The 25,939-nt window shown below is 43.9% G+C and overlaps 1 protein-coding gene across 1 annotated transcript in view; it reads right to left on the bottom strand.

Annotated features, from left to right (window-relative positions):
* Positions 1-22,449: 22,449 nt before the first annotated feature.
* Positions 22,450-25,939, bottom strand: part of LOC126243748 (caspase-1-like) — a 140,984-nt gene continuing 137,494 nt past the window's right edge. The window contains exon 6 of the mRNA XM_049948185.1: positions 22,450-25,385. Coding sequence (XP_049804142.1) covers positions 25,156-25,385 — 230 coding nt within the window. The 3' untranslated portion in view covers positions 22,450-25,155. The remainder of the gene's footprint in view (positions 25,386-25,939) is intronic.

Here is a 25,939-nt window from a genome sequence, read left to right as displayed (position 1 = left end):
CTCAAGAAACAGAATTAATTACGAATATTTTCGAGATAACGACAGAGTAAATAAACATGAAACAATCGACAATCACACCAGCGATATATATTTAACCATCACAGGTTAGCCACAACACATACTTTATCTCACATCACTAAAATGTACCTGATGAACACGGACGTTAATAATAACACCATTTGACAGCAGTTTAACAGCGCCACAGTGGGTCACGCCCATGTAGAACACATTTCAAAAAAAATTTTTAAAATAGTTGTAGTCTTCGGAATTGAATAAATTATATATCTATTAAAAGGTAATAGTCTGCAGATTCAGAAAACGCAAAAAAGTAAAAATTGAACTTTTCATGATTTTGAGCCTTTCCGGAGCCCCTTAATGATTAAAAATCGCCAACTGGTCTTCGTCCAACCTAGTGGCTTGTGTTAGACGAGTTCCCTTTCCAGTTCGGGTAAATGTTTCCTCCTCCTGGTGGAGCCATCCTCTTTCCCGAGCCACGCTGGGGTAAGAGTTGCTAGAGTGTCTATTGCCGCTCAATGTTCCAGGAGAATGAAATAAGAGGTTAATTATCTACTCCACCATTATGCCCAAGAAAGGCGAATTAGAGTAGTGCTGGTAACCTAAGTATTGCACACTACTAAGATAGTTCTAGGTTTGGAGAGATTGCTGTTTGGTAAAATTTAGCTTTCTGTGTCGGTAATCCGGCGTATTCCACGATCCAACATTGTTACAGAACTGAAAGACTTGGTTTTGATAAATTTGCTGAGACGTGACTTAACTATATGCTATTGATGTTAATGGCTTTAAATGAATCTTCTTTAATTTGTGGTTATAATTCTAAATGAGTGAGCGTCCTTAATGGTGTAACATTTATTGTACGTATGATTGTACCCAATTTCTCATTTAGAGACTGAAAAGGTGATCGTTGTTCAAGTTTATGGGACTTTATTAACCGTTGATATTTACTGTTTATGGCCTTAAAAAGTTTCTTAAAAAGGACAATTTTAGATTCCTATTGTTTATTAATTCTTAAGTTTTATACCAAATATTACGAGTGCAAATATTCTCTCATTGTTACTTACTTGTTGTGTGGTTTACACTGAAGGGTGTGACAATAAATGCAAAATCTAAAGTGAAGCGTTGGGGCGAATTAATCCTTACCCTTTCATTACCGTTAAAGATAACTGATTGTCGCTTGTTATTGAAACTGGTTGGGAGAATCGTTTGACCCCATAGAAAGAGTCCATCATCCAGAACTCCTGAAGACAGACTTTGACAGTGGATATTGCATCACACACAATCCCTTTGACTGTTCAGAGATGTCACTAAATCCGCCCAAAGATGTAAACAAGCATAAGCAGCGCTTATTAGCCAGAGGCGGTCCAACAGCCGATCAATTCCAGTCATTCCACCAGGAAGTACGTACACGGCTCGTGTTTCTGTAGTTCAACCATGCGGTTCGATCGCGTCCCCATTGTTACTTTGTGCCAGGAAGGGCTCTGAACGAGGGAAGTGTCCAGGCGTCTCAGAGTGAACCAAAGCAATTTCGTTCGGTCATGGAGGAGATACAGAGAGACAGGAACTGTCGATGACATGACTCGCCCAGGACCCCCCAAAGCTACTACTGCAGTGGATGACAGCTATCTGTGGATTATGACTAAGAGGAACCCTCACAGCAACGCCACCTCGTTGAATAATGCTTTTCGTGCAGCCACAGGACGTCGTGTTACGACGAAAACTGTGCGTAATAGGCTTCATGACGCGCAACTTCACTCCCGACGTCCATGACGAGGTCGAACTTTACAACCACACCATTCAGCGCGGTACAGATGGGCCCAACACATGCCGAATGGACTGCACAGGGTTGGCATCACGTTTTCTTCACCGATAAGTGTCGCATATGCCTTCAACCAGAAAATCGTCGGAGACGTGTTTGCAGGCAACTCGGTCAGGCTGAACGCTTTAGACACACTGTCCAGCGAGTGCAGCAAGGTGGAGGTTCCCTGCTGTTTTGGGGTTGCATTATGTTGGGCTGACGTACGCCACTGGTGGTCATGGAATGCGCCGTAACGGCTGTACGATACGTGAATGCCATCCTCCGACCGATAGTGCAACCATATGGGCCTCCTTGATGCACATCTTATGAAGACTTCCTTCATTATAACGATGTCGCTCGACTAGAGTGGCCAGCATATTCTCCAGACATGAACCCTGTCGAATATGTCTGGGATAGATTGGAAAGGACTGTTTATGTACGACGTGATGACCCACCAACCGCGCTGAGGGATCTACGCCGAATCGCCGTTGAGGAGTGGGACAGTCTGGACCAACAGTGTCTTGATGAACTTGTGGATAGTATACCAATACGAATTCAGGCATGCATCCATACAAAATGACGTGATACTGGGTATTAGTGGTACCGGTGTGTACAGGAATCTGGGCCACCACCTCTGAAAGTCTCGCTGTCTAGTGGTACACCGTGTAATGTGTGGTTTTTATGAACAGTAACAAGGGCGTAAATGATCATGTTGATCTATATTACAATTTTTAGTACAGGTTCGGAAACTCTCGGAACCGTAGTGATTTAAATCTTTTTTGACACATATATATGTAGACATATTTCCCTATATGTCTAGCGAATATCGCCCTGCAGTTTCATTTTCACGCAGCTCACTATTTATGATGTCGTATCTCCTGAACAGTGGGCTATACAATTATATACACTCCTGGAAATGGAAAAAAGAACACATTGACACCGGTGTGTCAGACCCACCATACTTGCTCCGGACACTGCGAGAGGGCTGTACAAGCAATGAGCACACGCACGGCACAGCGGACACACCAGGAACCGCGGTGTTGGCCGTCGAATGGCGCTAGCTGCGCAGCATTTGTGCACCGCCGCCGTCAGTGTCAGCCAGTTTGCCGTGGCATACGGAGCTCCATCGCAGTCTTTAACACTGGTAGCATGCCGCGACAGCGTGGACGTGAACCGTATGTGCAGTTGACGGACTTTGAGCGAGGGCGTATAGTGGGCATGCGGGAGGCCGGGTGGACGTACCGCCGAATTGCTCAACACGTGGGGCGTGAGGTCTCCACAGTACATCGATGTTGTCGCCAGTGGTCGGCGGAAGGTGCACGTGCCCGTCGACCTGGCACCGGACCGCAGCGACGCACGGATGCACGCCAAGACCGTAGGATCCTACGCAGTGCCGTAGGGGACCGCACCGCCACTTCCCAGCAAATTAGGGACACTGTTGCTCCTGGGGTATCGGCGAGGACCATTCGCAACCGTCTCCATAAAGCTGGGCTACGGTCCCGCACACCGTTAGGCCGTCTTCCGCTCACGCCCCAACATCGTGCAGCCCGCCTCCAGTGGTGTCGCGACAGGCGTGAATGGAGGGACGAATGGAGACGTGTCGTCTTCAGCGATGAGAGTCGCTTCTGCCTTGGTGCCAATGATGGTCGTATGCGTGTTTGGCGCCGTGCAGGTGAGCGCCACAATCAGGACTGCATACGACCGAGGCACACAGGGCCAACACCCGGCATCATGGTGTGGGGAGCGATCTCCTACACTGGCCGTACACCACTGGTGATCGTCGAGGGGACACTGAATAGTGCACGGTACATCCAAACCGTCATCGAACCCATCGTTCTACCATTCCTAGACCGGCAAGGGAACTTGCTGTTCCAACAGGACAATGCACGTCCGCATGTATCCCGTGCCACCCAACGTGCTCTAGAAGGTGTAAGTCAACTACCCTGGCCAGCAAGATCTCCGGATCTGTCCCCCATTGAGCATGTTTGGGACTGGATGAAGCGTCGTCTCACGCGGTCTGCACGTCCAGCACGAACGCTGGTCCAACTGAGGCGCCAGGTGGAAATGGCATGGCAAGCCGTTCCACAGGACTACATCCAGCATCTCTACGATCGTCTCCATGGGAGAATAGCAGCCTGCATTGCTGCGAAAGGTGGATATACACTGTACTAGTGCCGACATTGTGCATGCTCTGTTGCCTGTGTCTATGTGCCTGTGGTTCTGTCGATGTGATCATGTGATGTATCTGACCCCAGGAATGTGTCAATAAAGTTTCCCCTTCCTGGGACAATGAATTCACGGTGTTCTTATTTCAGTTTCCAGGAGTGTAATTTTGCAGGCACATCTAGTGGTATACGTGCCTACTATCTCCGAAATTTGTTTTAAATAGAGTTAGTTCAAAAGAAGTAAAAAATTAAAATGTAGTGCATGATGTGGCAATTTTTTCTCGCGTTTCAGTAATTGACGTCATATGTGTCGTACAGTGATACAATTTTGTAGGTACTTTGGGAGGCAGATGTGGTTAGTGTCTGTGAAAAGCGTCGTGAATAGAATTAGTAGCAATGACGTAATAAATTTAAACGTCTTCCATGATGCAGTAGTTTCTCAGGCATCTCAGTGTTTAGGACGTCATATCTCCCGAATTAAGTGTCATACCGTGATGTAATTTTTCCCGTGTATTCAGTGTTATATGCGAATACTGTCCCCAAAATATTTCACGAATGTAGTCAGTTCTAAAAAAATATTAATGTAAAAAGTCATGCTCCATGTGACGGTCTTACTGCTCGAACAGCGGAAATGCAGTAAGCGATGAACTGTTTTCCATTCATAGGTTTGTGGGGGTCGTAAGCGAGTAAAAGTTTCATAAAAGTTTAAAATTATGTGTAAAGTTCTTTGCAAGTCTTTAAGTGCTCTCATTTTCAAATACTGGATGACTCAAGTCTCGGTAGTCTCGCGTCTTGGACTGCACTGCTTTCTCACCTCTACTCCTTTGATAGGAGGTTGGTTCTTACCCCCACAGTGATATATGGGATATAAAATGTAGACTGGCTATGGGAAGGAAAGAGTTTCTGAAGAAGAGCAAATAGTTCACATCGAGTATATGTTTAAGTGTCAGGAAGTCGTTTCTGAAAGTATTTGTATGGAGTGTAGCTATGGATGGAAGTGAAAGAACAACGATAAATAGCTTAGACGAGAAGAGAATAGAAGCTTTCGAAATGTGGTGCTAGAGAAGAATGCTGAAGATTAGATGGGTAGATCACTTGACTAGTGAGGAGGTACTGAATGGAATTGCGGAGGACAGTAATTGGTGGCACAACTAGACTAGAAGAAGGGATCGGTTCGTAGGGCAAGTTCTGAGGCATCAAGGGATCACCGATCAGCACTGGAGGGAAGGGCGGAGGGTAAAAATCTTAGAGGGGGACCAAGAGATGAATACACTAAGCAGATTCAGAAGGATGCATGTTGCAGTCGTTATTCGGAGATGAAGTTTGCACAGGATGGAGTAGCGTGGAGAGCTGCATCAACCCAGTCTCTGGACTGAAGACCACCACAACAACATATACATGGTGGTCCATTGATCGTGATCTGGCGAAATATCTCACGAAATAAGCATCAAACGATAAAACTACACAGAACGAAACTTGTCTAGGTTGAAGGGGGAAACCAGATGGCACTATGGTTGGCCCGCTAGATGGCGCTGCCATAGGTCAAACGGATATCAACTGCGTTTTTTCAAATAGGAACCCCCATTTTTATTACATATTCGTGTAGTATGTAAAGAAATATGAATGTTTTAGTTGGACCACTTTTTTCGCTTTGTGATAGATGGCGTTGTAATAGTCACAAACATATGGCTCACAATTTTAGACGAACAGTTGGTAACAGGTAGGTTTTTTAAATTGAAATACCAAACGTAGGTACGTTGGAACATTTTATTTCGGTTGTTCCAATGGGATACATGTACCTTTGTGAACTTATCATTTCTGAAAAAGCATGATGTTACAACGTGCTTACCTGTAAATACCACATTAATGCAATAAATGCTCAAAATGATGTCCGTCAACCTCAATGCATTTGGCAATACGCGTAGCGGCATTCCTCTCAACAGCGAGTAGCTCGCCTTCCGTAATGTTCGCGCATACATTGACAATGCACTGATGCATGTTGTCAGGCGTTGTCGGTTATTCACGATAGAAATATCCTTCAACTTTCCCCACAGAAAGAAATCTGGGGACGTCAGATCCGGTGGACGTGCGGGTCATGGTATGGTGCTTCGACGACCAATATACCTGTCATGAAATATGCTGAACAATACCGCTTCAATCGCACGCGAGCTATGTGCCGGACATCCATCATGTTGGAAGTACATCGCCATTCTGTCATGCAGTGAAACATCTTGTAGTAACATCGGTAGAACATTACGTAGGAAATCAGCATACATTATACCATTTAGACTGCCATCGATAAAATGGGGGCCAATTATCCTTCCTCCCATAATGCCGCACCATACATTGACCCGCCAAGGTCGCTGATGTCCCACTTGTCGCAGCCATTGTGGATTTTCCGTTGCCCAATGGTGCATGTTATGCCAGTTTACGTTACCGCTGTTGGTGAATGACGCTTCGTCGCTAAATATAACGCGTGCAAAAAATCTGTCACCGTCCCGTAATTTCTCTTGTGCCCAATGGCAGAACTGTACACGACGTTCAAAGTAGTCGCCATGCAATTCCTGGTGCATAGACATATGGTACGGGTGCAATCGATGTTGATGTAGCATTCTCAACACCGACGTATTTGAGATTCCCGATTCTCGCGCAATTTGTCTGCTACTGATGTTGCGGATTAGCCGCGACAGCAGCTAAAACACCTACTTGGGCATCATCTTTTGTTGCAGGTCGTGGTAGACATTTCACATGTGGCTGAACACTTCCTGTTTCCTTAAATAACGTAACTACCCGGCGAACGGTCCGGACACTTGGATGATGTCGTCCAGGATACCGAGCAGCATACGTAGCACACGCCCGTTGGGCATTTTGATCACAATAGCCATACATCAACACGATATCGACCTTTTCCGCAATTGGCAAACGGTCCAATTTAACACGTGTAATGTATCACAAAGCAAATACCGTCCGCACTGGCGGAATGTTGCGTGATACCACGTACTTATCCATTTGTGGCTATTACAGCGCCGTCTGTGACAAAGCGAAAAATGTGGTCCAACTAATTCATATTTCTTTACATATTACACGAATATGTAATAAAAAATGTGGGTTCCTATTTTAAAAAAGCGCAGTTGATATCCGTTTGACCTATGGCAGCGCCATCTAGCGGACCAACCATACCGCCATCTGGTTTCCCCCTTCAAGCTAGACGAGTTTCGTTCTTTGTAGTTTTTTCGTTTGATGCTTATTTCGTGAGATATTTGACCCAGTCACTATCAATGGACCACCCTGTATATATCCCTTTTTATACTTTTATTATTTATAATTTAATATTGTGAAAATATAACCTGTCTTAGTCACCAGGTGGCAGGTTACTTGCAAACGGCAGCAAACAGAAGGTAAAAAAAATCAAAAATAAATAAAAATATCTCAACCCTCTTTAGTTTCGGCTCTCGAAGAATAATTTGCTGCCATTCCTCTACAGAGATCACACACCTTATTGAAAGTACCCCCGCAGAGTTAAAGACGTTGTAACCTCCCCACGAAATAAAATAAATAATATGAATATGATTCTAATTTAGTGTAACCTCAAAACAGAAAAATTCCTAAACTTCTCAACAGTAAAAATTATAATTATGTCGTTCACATTCAGTGTAACGTCCAAACAAAAAATAAATTCAATAACCTGGTAATAATACAATGTAACTAACCTCTCAACTAAATTGTCGCTCACTTATAGCCTTTCAATAATTGACTGTGAATTTAACCTGTTAAATTTCGACGTCACCAGTGCTGCGTCATGGCCCTGAAAGATCATTCTGAATAAAAAGGAGAAAAATTCTTACCTCAATGAAGTCGCCGGATAACGCATATACACTCCTGGAAATTGAAATAAGAACACCGTGAATTCATTGTCCCAGGAAGGGGAAACTTTATTGACACATTCCTGGGGTCAGATACATCACATGATCACACTGACAGAACCACAGGCACATAGACACAGGCAACAGAGCATGCACAATGTCGGCACTAGTACAGTGTATATCCACCTTTCGCAGCAATGCAGGCTGCTATTCTCCCATGGAGACGATCGTAGAGATGCTGGATGTAGTCCTGTGGAACGGCTTGCCATGCCATTTCCACCTGGCGCCTCAGTTGGACCAGCGTTCGTGCTGGACGTGCAGACCGCGTGAGACGACGCTTCATCCAGTCCCAAACATGCTCAATGGGGGACAGATCCGGAGATCTTGCTGGCCAGGGTAGTTGACTTACACCTTCTAGAGCACGTTGGGTGGCACGGGATACATGCGGACGTGCATTGTCCTGTTGGAACAGCAAGTTCCCTTGCCGGTCTAGGAATGGTAGAACGATGGGTTCGATGACGGTTTGGATGTACCGTGCACTATTCAGTGTCCCCTCGACGATCACCAGTGGTGTACGGCCAGTGTAGGAGATCGCTCCCCACACCATGATGCCGGGTGTTGGCCCTGTGTGCCTCAGTCGTATGCAGTCCTGATTGTGGCGCTCACCTGCACGGCGCCAAACACGCATACGACCATCATTGGCACCAAGGCAGAAGCGACTCTCATCGCTGAAGACGACACGTCTCCATTCGTCCCTCCATTCACGCCTGTCGCGACACCACTGGAGGCGGGCAGCACGATGTTGGGGCGTGAGCGGAAGACGGCCTAACGGTGTGCGGGATCGTAGCCCAGCTTCATGGAGACGGTTGCGAATGGTCCTCGCCGATACCCCAGGAGCAACAGTGTCCCTAATTTGCTGAGAAGTGGCGGTGCGGTCCCCTACGGCACTGCGTAGGATCCTACGGTCTTGGCGTGCATCCGTGCGTCGCTGCGGTCCGGTCCCAGGTCGACGGGCACGTGCACCTTCCGCCGACCACTGGCGACAACATCGATGTACTGTGGAGACCTCACGCCCCACGTGTTGAGCAATTCGGCGGTACGTCCACCCGGCCTCCCGCATGCCCACTATACGCCCTCGCTCAAAGTCCGTCAACTGCACATACGGTTCACGTCCACGCTGTCGCGGCATGCTACCAGTGTTAAAGACTGCGATGGAGCTCCGTATGCCACGGCAAACTGGCTGACACTGACGGCGGCGGTGCACAAATGCTGCGCAGCTAGCGCCATTCGACGGCCAACACCGCGGTTCCTGGTGTGTCCGCTGTGCCGTGCGTGTGATCATTGCTTGTACAGCCCTCTCGCAGTGTCCGGAGCAAGTATGGTGGGTCTGACACACCGGTGTCAATGTGTTCTTTTTTCCATTTCCAGGAGTGTATATCTGCTCTTACAATAAATTTTTCTGGCACAGCCCTGTGCAATGCTGGCCGATAGATTTGTCATTTATGAAAGGGAAACAACTGATTTTTCTTTTGCAACAATCGGGGTTGGAGAAATTAGTAAATTCATTAAATTGAAATGAATGGTTGTTGAAAATTACTTTATATGAGAAAGATTATTATTAGGACATTTTTAAAACATTTACATGGGACTTCAGATAACATTACTACATATGCGCGAGGCTGCTTTTTACCTTATACAATAATGCTCAGGCTCCGACATCGCTGCACCGCGACCCGCCCAGCCAACACGATACACCAGACGAGACCAGAGCACACTGCTGACTAGCAACAACTTATTGCTACAGCTACACAGTTCCTACTGCAGTCAACACTGCTCTCTGGTCAGAGATTCTCTTATAACTTGCATATCGCAGGCAGCGCATGAGCAATACATCGAAATTACATCTGCTCGGACCTCTTACAACGTTATAAAGGTGAAGGGTGAACACACCTCATATTATGGTCCATTGACAGGTGTCCGGATACTTTTGATCAGATATTGCATGGAACATTTTAATATAATGAACAGTTGAGTTACACTGGAATATCCCAGTTGGAGAAAAGCAACCTGATAATGTCAGAGTAGGGTGTGAATGGTCGAACCGAGCGAGATTTTCCAGATAACCTTAGGTCAGAAATGTACCACTGCGGAGCTTCAGCTACACTGCGTGTGCCATTTATGTTGATCACCCAAGTAACTTTTTTTGCATAAGTAACATACAAAATATACGAATAAAATGTTGTTTGGTTAGCGGGGAGACATTAACCAAGAGAATGTCTTTCTTGTAACTTAAGACATGGACAGCAGCACGCCATTTTTAAACAGTACTCTGTATTTTTTAATTCGGTAATCCACTTCCTCTCCTCAAGGCTGTCCAAAAACGCATCCCAGTGCACCATTTACGTCAACTTTGAAACGTAGATCGGTCTTGTAGTCATCAGTCTTCAGTTGAGGGTTTCACTGAGTAAGATGAACACTAACGAAAAGAAGGTAGACATGCTGCTGACCTATGGAGAGTGCGACTTAGAAGAACAGGAATCGCAGTAATATCTTCTTGTGTTTCTATTTGTTTGCTGTCGGTTCCAGCAAGTCGACTTCGGCTACCTGTGCTGCGTGTGCGTAGCATAGGAGATTCAAAGTCAGTTTCTTTTATCGTCTTTAATAATACCATAGTTGCGTGGATTTCACACAGTCATACATTTTTGAACAGGTCATAATGAAAGGAGTGACCAACGAAGTTACAACAAAGATGATCGTGCTGGTTAACGTCATTCTAGTAGCTAAACAACATGTGCTTGATATATTTTCTATTTTCTTTCTCGACAAAAACTTATTTGGGGTTGTCTAGACACATAGTGCAACCTGTATAACGAACGACAAGAAGTCAGGGACAAGCGTGAAAGTTTCTCCGGCAAGCGATAATTTTTTTTGGACTCGACAATCATTCTGAACAGGTCAGGAATTTTCAAGATGGTGCACCAGTGTGTGAATTGAGAGAGAGAGAGAGAGAGACAGAGACAGAGACAGAGAGTTCAGAATTTTATTTTTTAAGGTTTCCGTACTTGGATCGTGGTTTTTTTATGGTTCTGTACCTCAATTGGTAAAAACGTCACTCTTAAAGGATCACTTTCTATTCCGTCTGTCTCTCTGTCCGACTCTGAAGACCTCTTTTTCTCACGAAGTGGCAAAGATATCAAGAGTTGCACGATCTAAACGGAAGGATCAGGCCTGGTGCAGGGAATGGCAATTGAATCTGAATGCAGACAAGTGTAACGTGCTGCGAATACATAGAAAGGAAGATCCCTATAATTTAGCTACAATATAGCAGGTCAGCAACTGGAAGCAGTTAATTCCATAAATTATCTGGGAGTACGCGTTAGGAGTGATTTAAAATGGAATGATCATATAAAGTTAATCGTCGGTAAAGCAGATGCCAGACTGAGATTCATTGGAAATGCAATCCGAAAACAAAGGAAGTAGGTTACAGTACGCTTGTTCGCCCAATGCTTGAATACTGCTCACCAGTGTGGGATCCATACTAGATAGGGTTGATAGAAGAGATAGAGAAGATCCAACGGAGAGCGGCGCGCTTCGTTACAGGATCATGTAGTAATCGCGAAAGCGTTACGGAGATGATAGATAAACTCCAGTGGAAGACTCTGCACGAGAGACGCTCAGTAGCTCGGTATGGGCTTTTGTTGAAGTTTCGAGAACATACCTTCACCGAGGAGTCAAGCAGTATATTGCTCCCTCCTACGTATATCTCGCGAAGAGACCATGAGGATACAATCAGAGAGATTAGAGCCCACACAGAGGCATACCGACAATCCTTCTTTCCACGAACAATACGAGATTGGAATAGAAGGGAGAACCGATAGAGGTACTCAAGGTACCATCCGCCACACACCGTCAGGTGGATTGCGGAGTGTGGATGTAGATGTAGATGTAGATGTAGAAGCTGGTAGGCGTGTTTCTACATCTGAAAGACGTCTATTCAAATTTCGCGCCAGTCGCATCAGAGTGGAACTGTTAGCGCCACTGTGTGGAAGCACATCAAGTCTACATTAGATGTAGGCTGTAACGGTTATCAGTGTTAGTTACATTTGAGACAGGATATGGTGAATTGGTGTTACTCAACAATGCCTTTAAAGGGACAAAGACGCCATTATCAGCACCTCGCTGAGTTTGAACGAGGTCGTGTAACAGGGCTATGAGATGCTGGATGATCATTATTCAATACCGCAGAAAGACTTGGCTGGAATTTGGCCACTGTACATGACTAGTGGCAGCGGTGGCCATAAGGAAGTGCGGTGGACAGCCACGTAGCACTGACGAGAGGAACCACCACAATGTTTGGAGTATGGCTCTGGTGTATTGTACTGCATCTGCAGCAGCAATTTGACAGCTGTTGGTACCACAGTGACACAACGAACTGTTACAGATCGGTTACTGCATAGACACCTCCGAGCCAGACACCCTGTAGCATGCATTCTACTGATATCAAACAATCGCCATTTGCGACTTCAGTAGTGCCAAGTGGGAGCTGTTGTTGATAATTCTTCCGTGTTATATGGCCGTGGTCCATTGAATTCTTCAATTCCTAACGTTTCGTCCAATACTACGTTGGACATCTTCAAAGGTATGGCTGGTCCTGCTGGACCTGCTGGACCTGCAGGACCAGCCACACCTCTGAAGATGTCCAACGTAGTATTGCACGAAACGTTAGGAATAGAAGAATTCCATGGACCACGGCCATATAAACCGGAAGGATGATCAACAACAGTACCATCCGGTCGTGAAAGCCTTTATTGTATGACAAGTGGGAGGTCATTGTGGTGCAAGCTGGAGGTCTGTTGTGTTTTCTGATGGCAGTGATGGCCGGTTGTTGGTTAGGAGACCAGTTGAGGACCTGCAGTCAACGTGTCTGTGTGCTAGACACGCTGGACCTATACCTGGAGTTACGGTCTGTGGTGCGATTGCGTAGGGCAGCAGGTGCACTGTCGTTGTTACCCCACTTACCTGCAACCAACTGACGCATGGTGCAGGGAATGGCAACTGAGTCTCAATATAGACAAGTGTAATGAGCTGCGAATACATAGAAAGAAAGATCCTTTATCATTTAGCTACAATATAGCAGGTCAGCAGCTGAAAGCCGTTAATTCCATAAATTATTTGGGAGTACGCATTAGGAGTGATTTAAAATGGAATGAGCAGATAAAATTAATCTACATCTATATCTATATATACACCCATACTCTGCGAGCCACCTGACGGTGCGTGGCGGAGGGCACTTTGAGTACCTCTATCGGTTCTCCCTTCTATTCCAGTCTCGTATTGTTCGTGGAAAGAAAGATTGTCGGTATGCATCTGTGTGGGCTCTAATCTCTCTGATTTTATCCTCATGGTCTCTTCGCGAGATATACGTAGGAGGGAGCAATACAGGGTGTTACAAAAAGGTACGCCGGCCGCAGTGGCCGTGCGGTTCTAGGCGCTACAGTCTGGAACCGAGCGAACGCTACGATCGCAGGTTCGAATCCTGCCTCGGGCATGGATGTGTGTGATGTCCTTAGGTTAGTTAGGTTTAATTAGTTCTAAGTTCTAGGCGACTGATGACCTCAGAAGTTAAGTCGCGTAGTGCTCAGAGCCATCTGAACCATTTGAACAAAAAGGTACGGCCAACCTTTCAGGAAACATTCCTCACACACAAAGAAAGACAATATGTTATGTGGACATGTGCCCGGAAACGCTTGCTTTCCATGTTAGAGCTCATTTTATTACTTCTCTTCAAATCACATTAATCATGGAATGGAAACACAGAGCAACAGAACGTACCAGCGTGACTTCAAACACTTTGTTCCAGGAAATGTTCGAAATGTCCTCCGTTAGCGAGGATACATGCATCCACCCTCCGTCGCATGGAATCCCTGATGCGCTGATGCAGCCCTGGAGAATGGCGTATTGTATCACAGCCGTCCACAATACTAGCACGAAGAGTCTCTACATTTGGTACCGGGGTTGCGTGGACAAGAGCTTTCAAATGCCCGCATAAATGAAAGTCAAGGGGGTTGAGGTCAGGAGAGCGTGGAGGCCATGGAATTGGTCCGCCTCTACCAATCCATCGGTCACCGAATCTGTTGTTGACAAGCGTACGAACACTTCGACTGAAATATGCAGGAGCTCCATCGTGCATGAACCACATGTTGTGTCGTACTTGTAAAGGCACATGTTCTAGCAGCACAGGTAGAGTATCCCGTATGAAATCATGATAACGTGCTCCATTGAGCGTAGGTGGAAGAACATGGGGCCCAATCAAGACATCACCAACAATGCCTGCCCAAACGTTCACAGAAAATCTGTGTTGATGACGTGATTGCACAATTGCGTGCGGATTCTCGTCAGCCCAGACATGTTGATTGTGGAAATTTACAATTTGATCACTTTGGAATGAAGCCCCATCCGTAGAGAGAACATTTGCACTGAAATGAGGATTGACACATTGTTGGATGAACCATTCGTAGAAGTGTACCCGTGTCGGCCAATCAGCTGCTGATAGTGCCTGCACACGCTGTACATGGTACGGAAACAACTGGTTCTCCCGTAGCACTCTCCATACAGTGACGTGGTCAACGTTACCTTGTACAGCAGCATCTTCTCTGACGCTGACATTAGGGTTATCGTCCACTGCACAAAGAATTGCCTCGTCCACTGCAGGTGTCCTCGTCGTTCTAGGTCTTCCGCAGTCGCGAGTCATAGGCTGGAATGTTCCGTGCTCCCTAAGACGCCGATCAATTGCTTCGAACGTCTTCCTGTCGGGGCACCTTCGTTCTGGAAATCTGTCTCGATACAAACGTACCGCGCCACGGCTATTGCCCCGTGCTAATCCATACATCAAATTGGCATCTGCCAACTCCGCATTTGTAAACATTGCACTGACTGCAAAACCACGTTCGTGATGAACACTAACCTGTTGATGCTACGTATTGATGTGCTTGATGCTAGTACTGTAGAGCAATGAGTCGCATGTCAACACAAGCACCGAAGTCAACATTACCTTCCTTCAATTGCGCCAACTGGCGGTGAATCGAGGAAGTACAGTACATACTGACGAAACTAAAATGAGCTCTAACATGGAAATTAAGCGTTTCCGAACACATGTCCACATACCATCTTTTCTTTATTTGTGTGTGAGGAATGTTTCCTGAAAGTTTGGCCGTACCTTTTAGTAACACCCTGTATACTGCTTGACTCCTCGGTGAAGGTATGTTCTCGAAACTTCAACAAAAGCCCGTACCGAGCTACTGAGCGTCTCTCTTGCAGAGTCTTCCACTGGAGTTTATCTATCACCTCCGTAACGCTTTCGCGATTACCAAATGATCCTGTAACGAAGCACGCTGCTCTCCGTTGTATCTTCTCTATCTCTTGTATCAACTCTATCTGGTGTGGTTCCCACACCGGTGAGCAGTATTCAAGCAGCGGGCGAACAAGTGTACTGTAACCTACTTTCTTCGTTTTCGGACTGCATTTGCTTAGGATTGTTCCAATGAATCTCAGTCTGGCAGCTACTACATTGGTGTGGGTTTCCTGGCACCCTGTTCCTTGGCTTGCAAGGGCCAGTTACACTCCCAGAGGCTGCCATCGACTGCCAGAATCCCAGAAGACTCCTGTGCTGCTGGAAACTTTCGCAAGCAGTCACACCGTATATAACTGGTGCTCGCGCCACTGAGCGGGTTAGTGGATAGCAGCATTCCTGCACACGGACATCACGGCCATCTTTGTTGCTGATGTCTGGCCACAGCAGTGCACTGAACACCAGAGCTGCCAACAATGAAAAACCTCTCTGTCAATTCCTGTACCATGCGAGCTGAGACACCTCTTTTGGAACAATGCAAACGGCTTCATCTGTCGTGTCAACGTCAAGTGAGGAGTAACTGGGCAGACTACAGCACTGGAGTGAATGGGGGACACTTGCGATGTGCTGGACATTCCTTTGATCCCCTACATCTGACAACCCACACCGGTACCCATTCGAAACAGCCTCAAGCTGTGTGCCCAAGCCAGCACCACCTGCAGCGGAGAGTGAAGACACTCGGACTTAGCTTGCATCGAAGCATAAGCATTCTAAAGGCAGTGTAAATCCATACTGCTCACACACAATGTATTAAAAAATAAACTTCGAAAGCACACAGAGCAAATAAGTGCCTTATTTCTACTTAGAAGGTCATTATATAACGAACGAACAATCTACATGGCTGGTGCTACTTGAAGGAGGTAGGGACCTAACTCAAGTGAGTAACTGAAAAGAATCTTTTGATTTTGTAGAAATTCTTACCATTTTAGCGACTCATAGACTTCACACTACTTCATTTTTTGAAAGTTAGCTGAGAAATTTTCAAACTGATACACGAGGGGCGTTTGAAAAGTCCGTTCAAAGTCCGACAGATGGCACCACCGGCGCGTATCGAGGTCATGTTTAGTTAGTAGCATCTTTGGAAAGAACGCACACCAAGTTTCAGCCTTATTGAAATTACAATTAAATCAATACTATGAGATGAATACCCTTAGTTGCATACAGGCGTTGATACACGTCAACGGGGGTAGTTGAAAATGTGTGCTCCAACCAGGACTCGAACCAGGAATCTCCTGCTTACATGGCAGACGCTCTATCCATCTGAGCCACCGAGGACACAGAGGATAGTGCGACTGCAGCGACTTATCTCTGGCACGCCCCTTTTGAGACCCACATCCCCAACTTATTGTCCCGCACTATATTCGTAGTGACCCTGCCCATTACACTCATTACTTTACCAATTCCTATATGAGCTCGAGCAATGTGTGTGCATCGGCACAGAAGACGGTCAAATGACCGGTGAGCCTTATATATATATATATATATATATATATATATATATATATATATATATATATAATTGAAATAAGAACACCGTGAATTCATTGTCCCAGGAAGGGGAAACTTTATTGACACATTCCTGGGGTCAGATACATCACATGATCACACTGACAGAACCACAGGCACATAGACACAGGCAACAGAGCATGCACAATGTCGGCACTAGTACAGTGTATATCCACCTTTCGCAGCAACGCAGGCTGCTATTCTCCCATGGAGACGATCGTAGAGATGCTGGATGTAGTCCTGTGGAACGGCTTGCCATGCCATTTCCACCTGGCGCCTCAGTTGGACCAGCGTTCGTGCTGGACGTGCAGACCGCGTGAGACGACGCTTCATCCAGTCCCAAACATGCTCAATGGGGGACAGATCCGGAGATCTTGCTGGCCAGGGTAGTTGACTTACACCTTCTAGAGCACGTTGGTTGGCACGGGATACATGCGGACGTGCATTGTCCTGTTGGAACAGCAAGTTCCCTTGCCGGTCTAGGAATGGTAGAACGATGGGTTCGATGACGGTTTGGATGTACCGTGCACTATTCAGTGTCCCTTCGACGATCACCAGTGGTGTACGGCCAGTGTAGGAGATCGCTCCCCACACCATGATGCCGGGTGTTGGCCCTGTGTGCCTCGTTCGTATGCAGTCCTGATTGTGGCGCTCACCTGCACGGCGCCAAACACGCATACGACCATCATTGGCACCAAGGCAGAAGCGACTCTCATCGCTGAAGACGACACGTCTCCATTCGTCCCTCCATTCACGCCTGTCGCGACACCACTGGAGGCGGGCTGCACGATGTTGGGGCGTGAGCGGAATACGGCCTAACGGTGTGCGGGACCGTAGCCCAGCTTCATGGAGACGGTTTCGAATGGTCCTCGCCGATACCCCAGGAGCAATAGTGTCCCTAATTTGCTGGGAAGTGGCGGTGCGGTCCCCTACGGCACTGCATAGGATCCTACGGTCTTGGCGTGCATCCGTGCGTCGCTGCGGTCCGGTCCCAGGTCGACGGGCACGTGCACCTTCCGCCGACCACTGGCGGCAACATCGATGTACTGTGGAGACCTCACGCCCTACGTGTTGAGCAATTCGGCGGTACGTCCACCCGGCCTCCCGCATGCCCACTATACGCCCTCGCTCAAAGTCCGTCAACTGCACATACGGTTCACGTCCACGCTGTCGCGGCATGCTACCAGTGTTAAAGACTGCGATGGAGCTCCGTATGCCACGGCAAACTGGCTGACACTGACGGCGGCGGTGCACAAATGCTGCGCAGCTAGCGCCATTCGACGGCCAACACCGCGGTTCCTGGTGTGTCCGCTGTGCCGTGCGTGTGATCATTGCTTGTACAGCCCTCTCGCAGTGTCCGGAGCAAGTATGGTGAGTCTGACACACCGGTGTCAATGTGTTCTTTTTTCCATTTCCAGGAGTATATATATATATATATATATATATATATATATATATATATATATATATATATATATATATCCAGGAGAACAGATATCATCTTCATATAGATATAGTTAAGGCTCACTGGCCATTTGACCATCTTCTGTGCGGATGCACACACATTGCCCAAACTCATACGGGAATCGGTAAAGCCGCGAGTAATGAGTGTAATGGGCAGGACACTACAAATATAGTGTGGGACAATAAGTTGGGAATGGGGGTCTCAAAGGGGGCGTGCCAGAGATAAGTCCCCGCAGTTGCACTATCCTCTGTGTCCTCGGTGGCTCATATGGAGAGAGCGTCTACCATGTATGCAGGAGGTCACAGGTTAGAGTCCCAGTCAGGGCACATATTTTCAACTGTCCCCGTTGACGTATATCAATGCCTGTATGCAGCTAAGGGTATTCATTTCGTAGTATTGATTTAATTGTAATTTCATTCTAACAAGCTGTACGGTCACCGATGGTATCTGTTCTTTTGGACATATCCGAAAGAATAGATACCATCTTCATGTATCAGCCATATTGGTCTATTTCTGTGTGTTTGGTATTCGCGTGAATCAAGGAAGTCGAGTGATGTCAAAAAATTAACGAAAAAGAATTTCGTGTGGTAATTAAAGATTACTTTATGAAAGGCAAAACACCTCAGGAAACTAAAGAGAAGCTTGATAAACATTATGGTGACTCTGCATCTTCGATTAGAACAGTTTATAAGTAGTTTCAAATTTTCGGAGTGGCCATATGGGCAAAAGTGATGCTGAACGTTCTGGACGCCCTGTGGAGGTTACGACTCCAGAAATCATTGATAAAATCCATGATATGGTGATGGATGACAGAAGAATTAACGTGTGTGAGATTGCTAGTGCTGTGGGCATCTCGAATGAACGGGTACATAATATTTTGCATAAACATTTGGACATGAGAAAGCTATCCGCAGTCTGCGTTCCGCGATTGCTCATGCTTTAGCAAAAACGGAATCGTGCGAAGTGTTGCAAGGATGGTTTGCAGCTGTTCAGAAAGAGTCCGCAGGACTTTGTGCGTCGTTTCGTCACTGTGCATGAAACATGGATACATTACTATTCTCCTGAGACCGAACAACAATCTAAACAATGGGTTACCACGGGAGAATCTGCACCAAAAACGGCGAAGACCATTCCTTCGGCCGGAGAGGTTATGGCGACTGTCTTTTAGGATTCGCAAGGGATAATCCTCATCCACTATCTGGAAGAGGGTAAAACTATTACAGGTGAATATTATTCAACGTTCACTTGGATCGTTTGCAAACCGAGCTGCAAGAAAAACGCAAAGTAATCCTTTTCCATCACGATAATGTACCAGCACACACCACAGCAGTTCTGGTCGCAAAATTAATGGAAATAGGATTCTAACTCGTTTCACATCCCTCCTATTCTCCAAACTTGGCTCCCTCGGACTACTATTTGTTTCCCAATTTGAAGAAATAGCTGGTGGGGCAAAGATTTTGTTCAAACAAGGAGGTGGCTGCAGCAACTAATAGCTATTTTGCAGACTTGGGCAATTCCTATTATTCGGACGGGGTCAACAAATTAGAACAGCGTTGGACGAAGTGTATATGCCTAAAAGGATACTATGTCGAATAATAAAAAATGCTTACTCCAAACACGCAAGGGTTTTTTATTTTTATTTTTGCACGGACTTTTCAAACGCTACACATATATACATTCGTTGGGTAAAAGGCGTCACAATCTCCCGTTTCCCTATTTGATCTGGCATTTATGGGACCAAATGTACAGACAGCAAAGGTGTCCCAGTATTTAAGAAGTATGCCTAGTTGCATACGACCTTATTTGCTATGTATCCTTATAACGAAGATATCTACTTATCTGTGCATCCTACATACATGGAAGACAGCTAATACGATCTGCACTAACCATGTGTGACATCTTTCTCTTTAAACAGAAAAAAATTCCCAAACCATCTTGTAGCTGCAGCGAGACATCCCAGACTCCCCGACACATCGTGCAGGTGTGTAATTTAACATCATATTTAGGCAATGCAAAGGACTTCCTGACAGTGACCTCAAATGTTGTTGACTCGATTGACAAACTGAATTTAGTAATATTTCTCTATTAATATATTCTACTTTATGCACGAGACATTGCACTCACCTATTTTTTGATTTTTCATTAGTGCCATTGTTTCACATATGACCACAATAGCAAGTGTTCCACTATGTGCCAGATAAATAATAAATGCGATTCTGTTCCCACAGTACTAATTCAGTTTCAGACTAATTGACAGCTAAATAGTCTGCCTCCAGCGATCTCTTTTATTACATTTTAATAAATCAGTTCACATTACGTTGACCTGAAAAGTACCCTGTATATGGTTTTAATATCGTATGTATCTTATCTGATACGCCACAAAGAAAGTACACATCACTAAGAGCTATCAGCAGCAATTAGAAACAATCTGTATTTGAGTAACCAAGCATGGTAAGTGTTAAAATTATTGATTTAAATGTATCTTCAAAAGCAGCGCAAAAATGTTGTTAACAATTTTTTGTTCACAGTTCTACCAAACAAATTGAAAGAAAAGTTAACACAAGTTCCTCAAAATTATGTTTTCTTTGATGTATTACATTGGATACACTGGGTCCCTGTGACTGCATTTCATACATCTACAGGCGAGTGCTAACTGATAGCATTTCCGACATTCATTTGTAGTTACTACCAAGTGTTGTTTTGGTCTGAAAGAGAAGAAATCATCACACAAAATCTAGAAACTGAGGAAGAGAAAGGTGATGAAAGAGAACAGAAGTGAGAAAGTAAGAGGATACTCATATCATTTCAGCCTCAAATGCAACTTGTGAAATGAAATATATTCTATGATAGAAAATATTTACTGTAAAGAAAGTAGACCAGAGAGCAGAGGACTGGCTTATTCAAGAGTGAGAACTGTGATGTTCTCTGAATGTAAAAAGCTCTTTTAAGATTAATAGAAATAAATTATTTAAATAGTTTCTTCTCTCATGAAATTGTGATAATACACATAGAATGGAAGCTTTATTTTAAAGCTTGGCATTTCTCCCATCTTTTTTATTCTTTCTTGGTGCCCATTCAGCCATTTTCTTGGCCTGTCTTAATTACAAAAACTGATACATTGGTTTTGCTATTATTATTATTATTATTAGTAGTAGTAGTAGTAGTAGTAGTAGTAGTCGTAGTACTAGTAGTAGTAGCAAATATAATGACAATCCCCTTGATCTGATAACAATAATAACAGCTCTACTGTAAATATAACCTGTCTCAATGAGCAGAAAACATTAGATTCAATGACATATACATAATTTATCAGAAAAACTTTAATCATCTACACACATTCATCCATGATGATGCATTGAAAGATACAATACACCTAAATCTCCATTAAATACCAAAATAATGCCCATACAATGCAGCAGTTGGAATTTTATCTTTTTTATTTAAAAACAGATGTTTAAATTGTTACTTTAGGTTTGTTAAGCAAAGTCATGTGCGTTTTGAACTTTCATTCTTACAGTCACAAAACGAATGGTTATATTGCTGCATGAAGTTGTACATTACCAGTATGTTGTATGATAACTTGATATGAAAAAAAATAAGAACATTCAAGATGATTGATAATGGTATGTCCTTATCTTGATTGTGGATTTCCACTATTTCTCTAAATTATTTCAGAGGAAGTGGTTCTGCCAACATCATTATCACATACTTTGTTCTCAGGACAATGATTCTGTCTATAAAGAGTAAGCCACTTCTTATCTATGCTTCATGAATTGATACTTTTAAGTACATTGCAAAACCCCACTCACTATTTCTGTTTATTAGTATTTGTTTTGTTTTAAATTCTTTTTGAAGACAGAAAATATGCATGTGAATTATTTTGAGCAACATTAGTTCCCTTAATATGTGCAGTAGTAATAAAAAGAGAATAGAAATTATTTCAATACTACCAGTAAGTTGAGTATAAATAAGTGGATTCAGTGGTGGATATTCTAAACAAAAAATTTAGGATAATGGACAAAAAGTGCTTTTATATGAATGATGACGTATAGTTTCATGGAAAAAACACATTCATAACATTTCCATATATATGTAATAAAAGAAGTCTGAGCCAAAATTCTTTGTGAAGATATAAGAAATTATAAAAATTTGAGATGTTTCGCAAAAAATTTCAAATATTAGTTGTACTGTGATGTTTACTAGGAAAATAAATTGTCCTTCAATAGAAATGGAATGAAAAATAGTATATTAACGAATACAAAGATTAATAATTTTTGTTAAAAAGATATTACCTATAATTATGGGGATATAAGATTACCATGCTTTGTTTCCAATTTTTAAAAGTGAAAACGGTAACAATACTATCTACACATAAATGTAAGACTAATTTACATTTCACAGAATATCAGAAATCCCCTGAACGTGATGGTAAATTGGTATAGCAATAGATGTACCGTATAACAAATTGAAAGACGAAGCTTTATAGAAATACAATGAAAATATATACTCGTCACCATTAAAGATACTCTTAATAAAATATAAACAAATATTTAAAATATATAAGGGTATAACATTACATTTCTGTTTAACAATAAGGAAATAATTTTTACAGTGATTCAGCTGTCTGTCAATAAAACAGGAAGATTTTTATATTAGAATAACTGTATCAAATTGTGATTCTTTATGGAGAACAAGGTTAAGCTGGACAAAGACGAGAAAAAACCAGCAGTGACACTCAAAAGAAGTTTCTAGAATTTCACTTAAGCTGCTTAGAGACCTCTCAGAAAACTTAATTCTGTGTAGGGCGCTGAACCCTGTGCCTTTCGAATGTTAATCTAATGCCATAACCTCTGCATTATTTTATTTAATTACAACAAATGACATATTTGTAATTAATATGGGAAAGATATGATTTAAGTATGAAACTCACAGTTACCTTCTACTGGTGTCCCTGTCATTTAAAGAATCTGCTTTTCAAAGTTCCATATCTAATCAGATGACATTTCAATTTAAAGTTTACTGACTTGATTGCTAATGCTCTAAAATATTGTAAAATTAAAGACTAAAACATAATCCCTTCACTGCTGACAAGCCAAGATTTGGTGTATTTGAGATAGTAACAAAATCACGTTACAGGTAGTGGGGGGAATTACCAGTGGGAAAGATCAAATCATAGAATGATGTACTGATTTTCATACATGAAACTCCACCAAGAGATAAAGAGACATGATAATATCTATGTTATAACTTACACTAAGCGTGTAGAGATTTGTTAGTCTGTTTTTGCTGGACTTTGACAGAATATCAGAATACTGCTCTGGAATAAATGTAGGTGTTGTTAACTGATATATTCTCTCATACTAATTCTAGCACATTTCCCAGCAAGAGTATATAATGAGCCAAGAATATCAGCAAGTATTTTATTACATACAGTAGATCCATGCTACATTTGTTAAATGAAACAAATATTGTGCATATTATTATCCATGAAGACTTGAGAAAGGAAAAAGGGCTATTTCATATCTAATAACTTTATCCGCGAGTGCATCGTGATAGTTTCCAATTGGAGATATGTAAAGTTGGGTTTCACTGAATGTTCATCCCTGTACTGTGAACTGAAAATATGTTCCAAACAAAACCAAGATATCTAGGCTGTATAACCAAATCCCACAAAAAAGTGGTGGTCTTCCCCAACCTTCAATTCGACGACAAATTGGTGATTTCTTATTTCAGTAATAAGAGCACTATCCATGAGGAATCTGATGGTCTCCTAATGTTCCATTTTATTATTAATATCATGGGTGCTCAGCAAGCAATCCAAAATATTTTTGGCTCGCCCAATTTCGGTTGAAAAATGTGGAATTTCTTGTGGAACATCGTGGAACAATACCGCTTCAGCCTCTATAGCTTCATGAAGTTCTGATAGGTAGTAGCGTTATATGTAGCCTTCAAAATGGCGTCAGTATCGGAGGTCCATTCCAAGGCAGAAAGCTTTCGTTGTGTTTCTGTTGGCGGAAAACTAGAGCATCGCAGATATTCATAGGCGCTTGCAGAATGTCTATGGAGACCTAGCAGTGAACAAAAGCACCTGATTCGTTGAGCTACGCGTCTGCATCACCGCAACATGGTCACAAAAACCTGTCCGATGTGACACGTGCTGGCCTACCATACACAGCTGTGGCTACTGCAATGTTGGAACGTGTGGACACTCTCATTCGAGGTGTTCGACAGATTACAATCGAAAATGCTGCTTAACTGGACGTCTCTTTTGGTGGTGCTGACACACTCGCCTACCAGTTGGACTACTCAGTTACAGCGTGGACCCGCACCTTCCGAATTCCATCTATGTGGCCCAGTGGAGGATTCACTCCATGGAGGCAGTACTTAGGCAATGGGGAGGTTATTGATGCTGGCTCTGACGTCCAGTTGAGTAGTACCATGTGGGCATACAAGCCCTCCAAGTACGGTCACGTAAGGTCGTCACATTGAACTGCGATTATATTGAAAAGTAAGTTTTTCAGCCAAAAGAGTGGGGAATAATATGGTGTACTTGAATCATGAACGAAACCAACCTGCTTTCAGAGAAAAAAAGTTTAGCATTACTTACTGAACGCCCCTGGTAATGTTTACCTTTAATATCTCAGTGTATGTATTTGTATAAAGTGGGAATGCAACCGTTTTTAAATTGTAACTACAGGCAAATTAATGGTACATTATTATGTCTTCTAAATGATTAAAGGTACATTAATTAAACTGTGATGAGCAACGGAGCAATCTGTTCCACTGCAGGAATATTGAGTAGAGGAAGACTGCAACCGTTGAACAAGACTGAGCAGTCAAAGCTTCCGGGGCTGCAGTGGATGCGTTGTTGTCGGCGCGCGGCAGTGACAAGGAAAGCGTCACTTCCGGTGGCCTGGTGAGTGCAGTGGATTCATCTAGCGGAAGTAGACACGGCGCGTCAAGGTTGAGGTGAAGCAGGGCTGAAGCAGCCTGCCATGCAACAGATGCTCCCTGTCGGTGCGTAAGCGTACTTGCTGAGCCACGGTGCGGTTCACGTCTGTGAGCAACGACACCAGGTCTTTGCCTCTCCTATGGGCTACCAGTTCGCCGTGCAGGGTCTGCACAAACCGCGAGGCATTTTGTGTTTCACCGGCGGCTGTGACACCTGAAACATAATTAAAAGAATCACAAAATTTCTGTGCTCTGATGCTACAATAAGACGTTGTGCATTGTGGAAATAATTACTGTTAAATTTCCATGAACGAAAGTCTTGAGCTGAGTCATAGTACCATCTGGCCCAAGTGAATTTAGGTATGTATAAGACATTAAGATGGTGTAGACATAGAGGTCGGCATGGATAAGAGAAACGAGGTCCGATTCCTCAGGCCAGCATCCGTAAGACACTTTACCCACATCCACGTCTGGGGTAATCAGAAGTTTTCAGGCCACTTTAACCCATTCTGAAGTCTGGAACTCTGGCGCTATGACTGCCCCTCGCCTGAATTTTTTTCTCCTGGAGATGGAGTGCGCAGTTTGCATTTCGTAGACCAATCATGTAGTGACCGATCGTGATCACATTTCAACACAAAGTAGCGTATCATGTACTTGACACACTTCGCAAGTTACAAACTGTCGTCGTAATTACTGAAACTACTGAAATTTCCTGCGAAATATTTTCAAATCATTGGAGAGTCAAAAGAAGTGGTGTTGCAAGTTTTG

Source organism: Schistocerca nitens, chromosome 1 (genome assembly GCF_023898315.1).
Source record: "Schistocerca nitens isolate TAMUIC-IGC-003100 chromosome 1, iqSchNite1.1, whole genome shotgun sequence".
Lineage (NCBI taxonomy): Eukaryota > Metazoa > Arthropoda > Insecta > Orthoptera > Acrididae > Schistocerca > Schistocerca nitens.
This window is presented reverse-complemented; position numbering and strand designations above follow the sequence as displayed.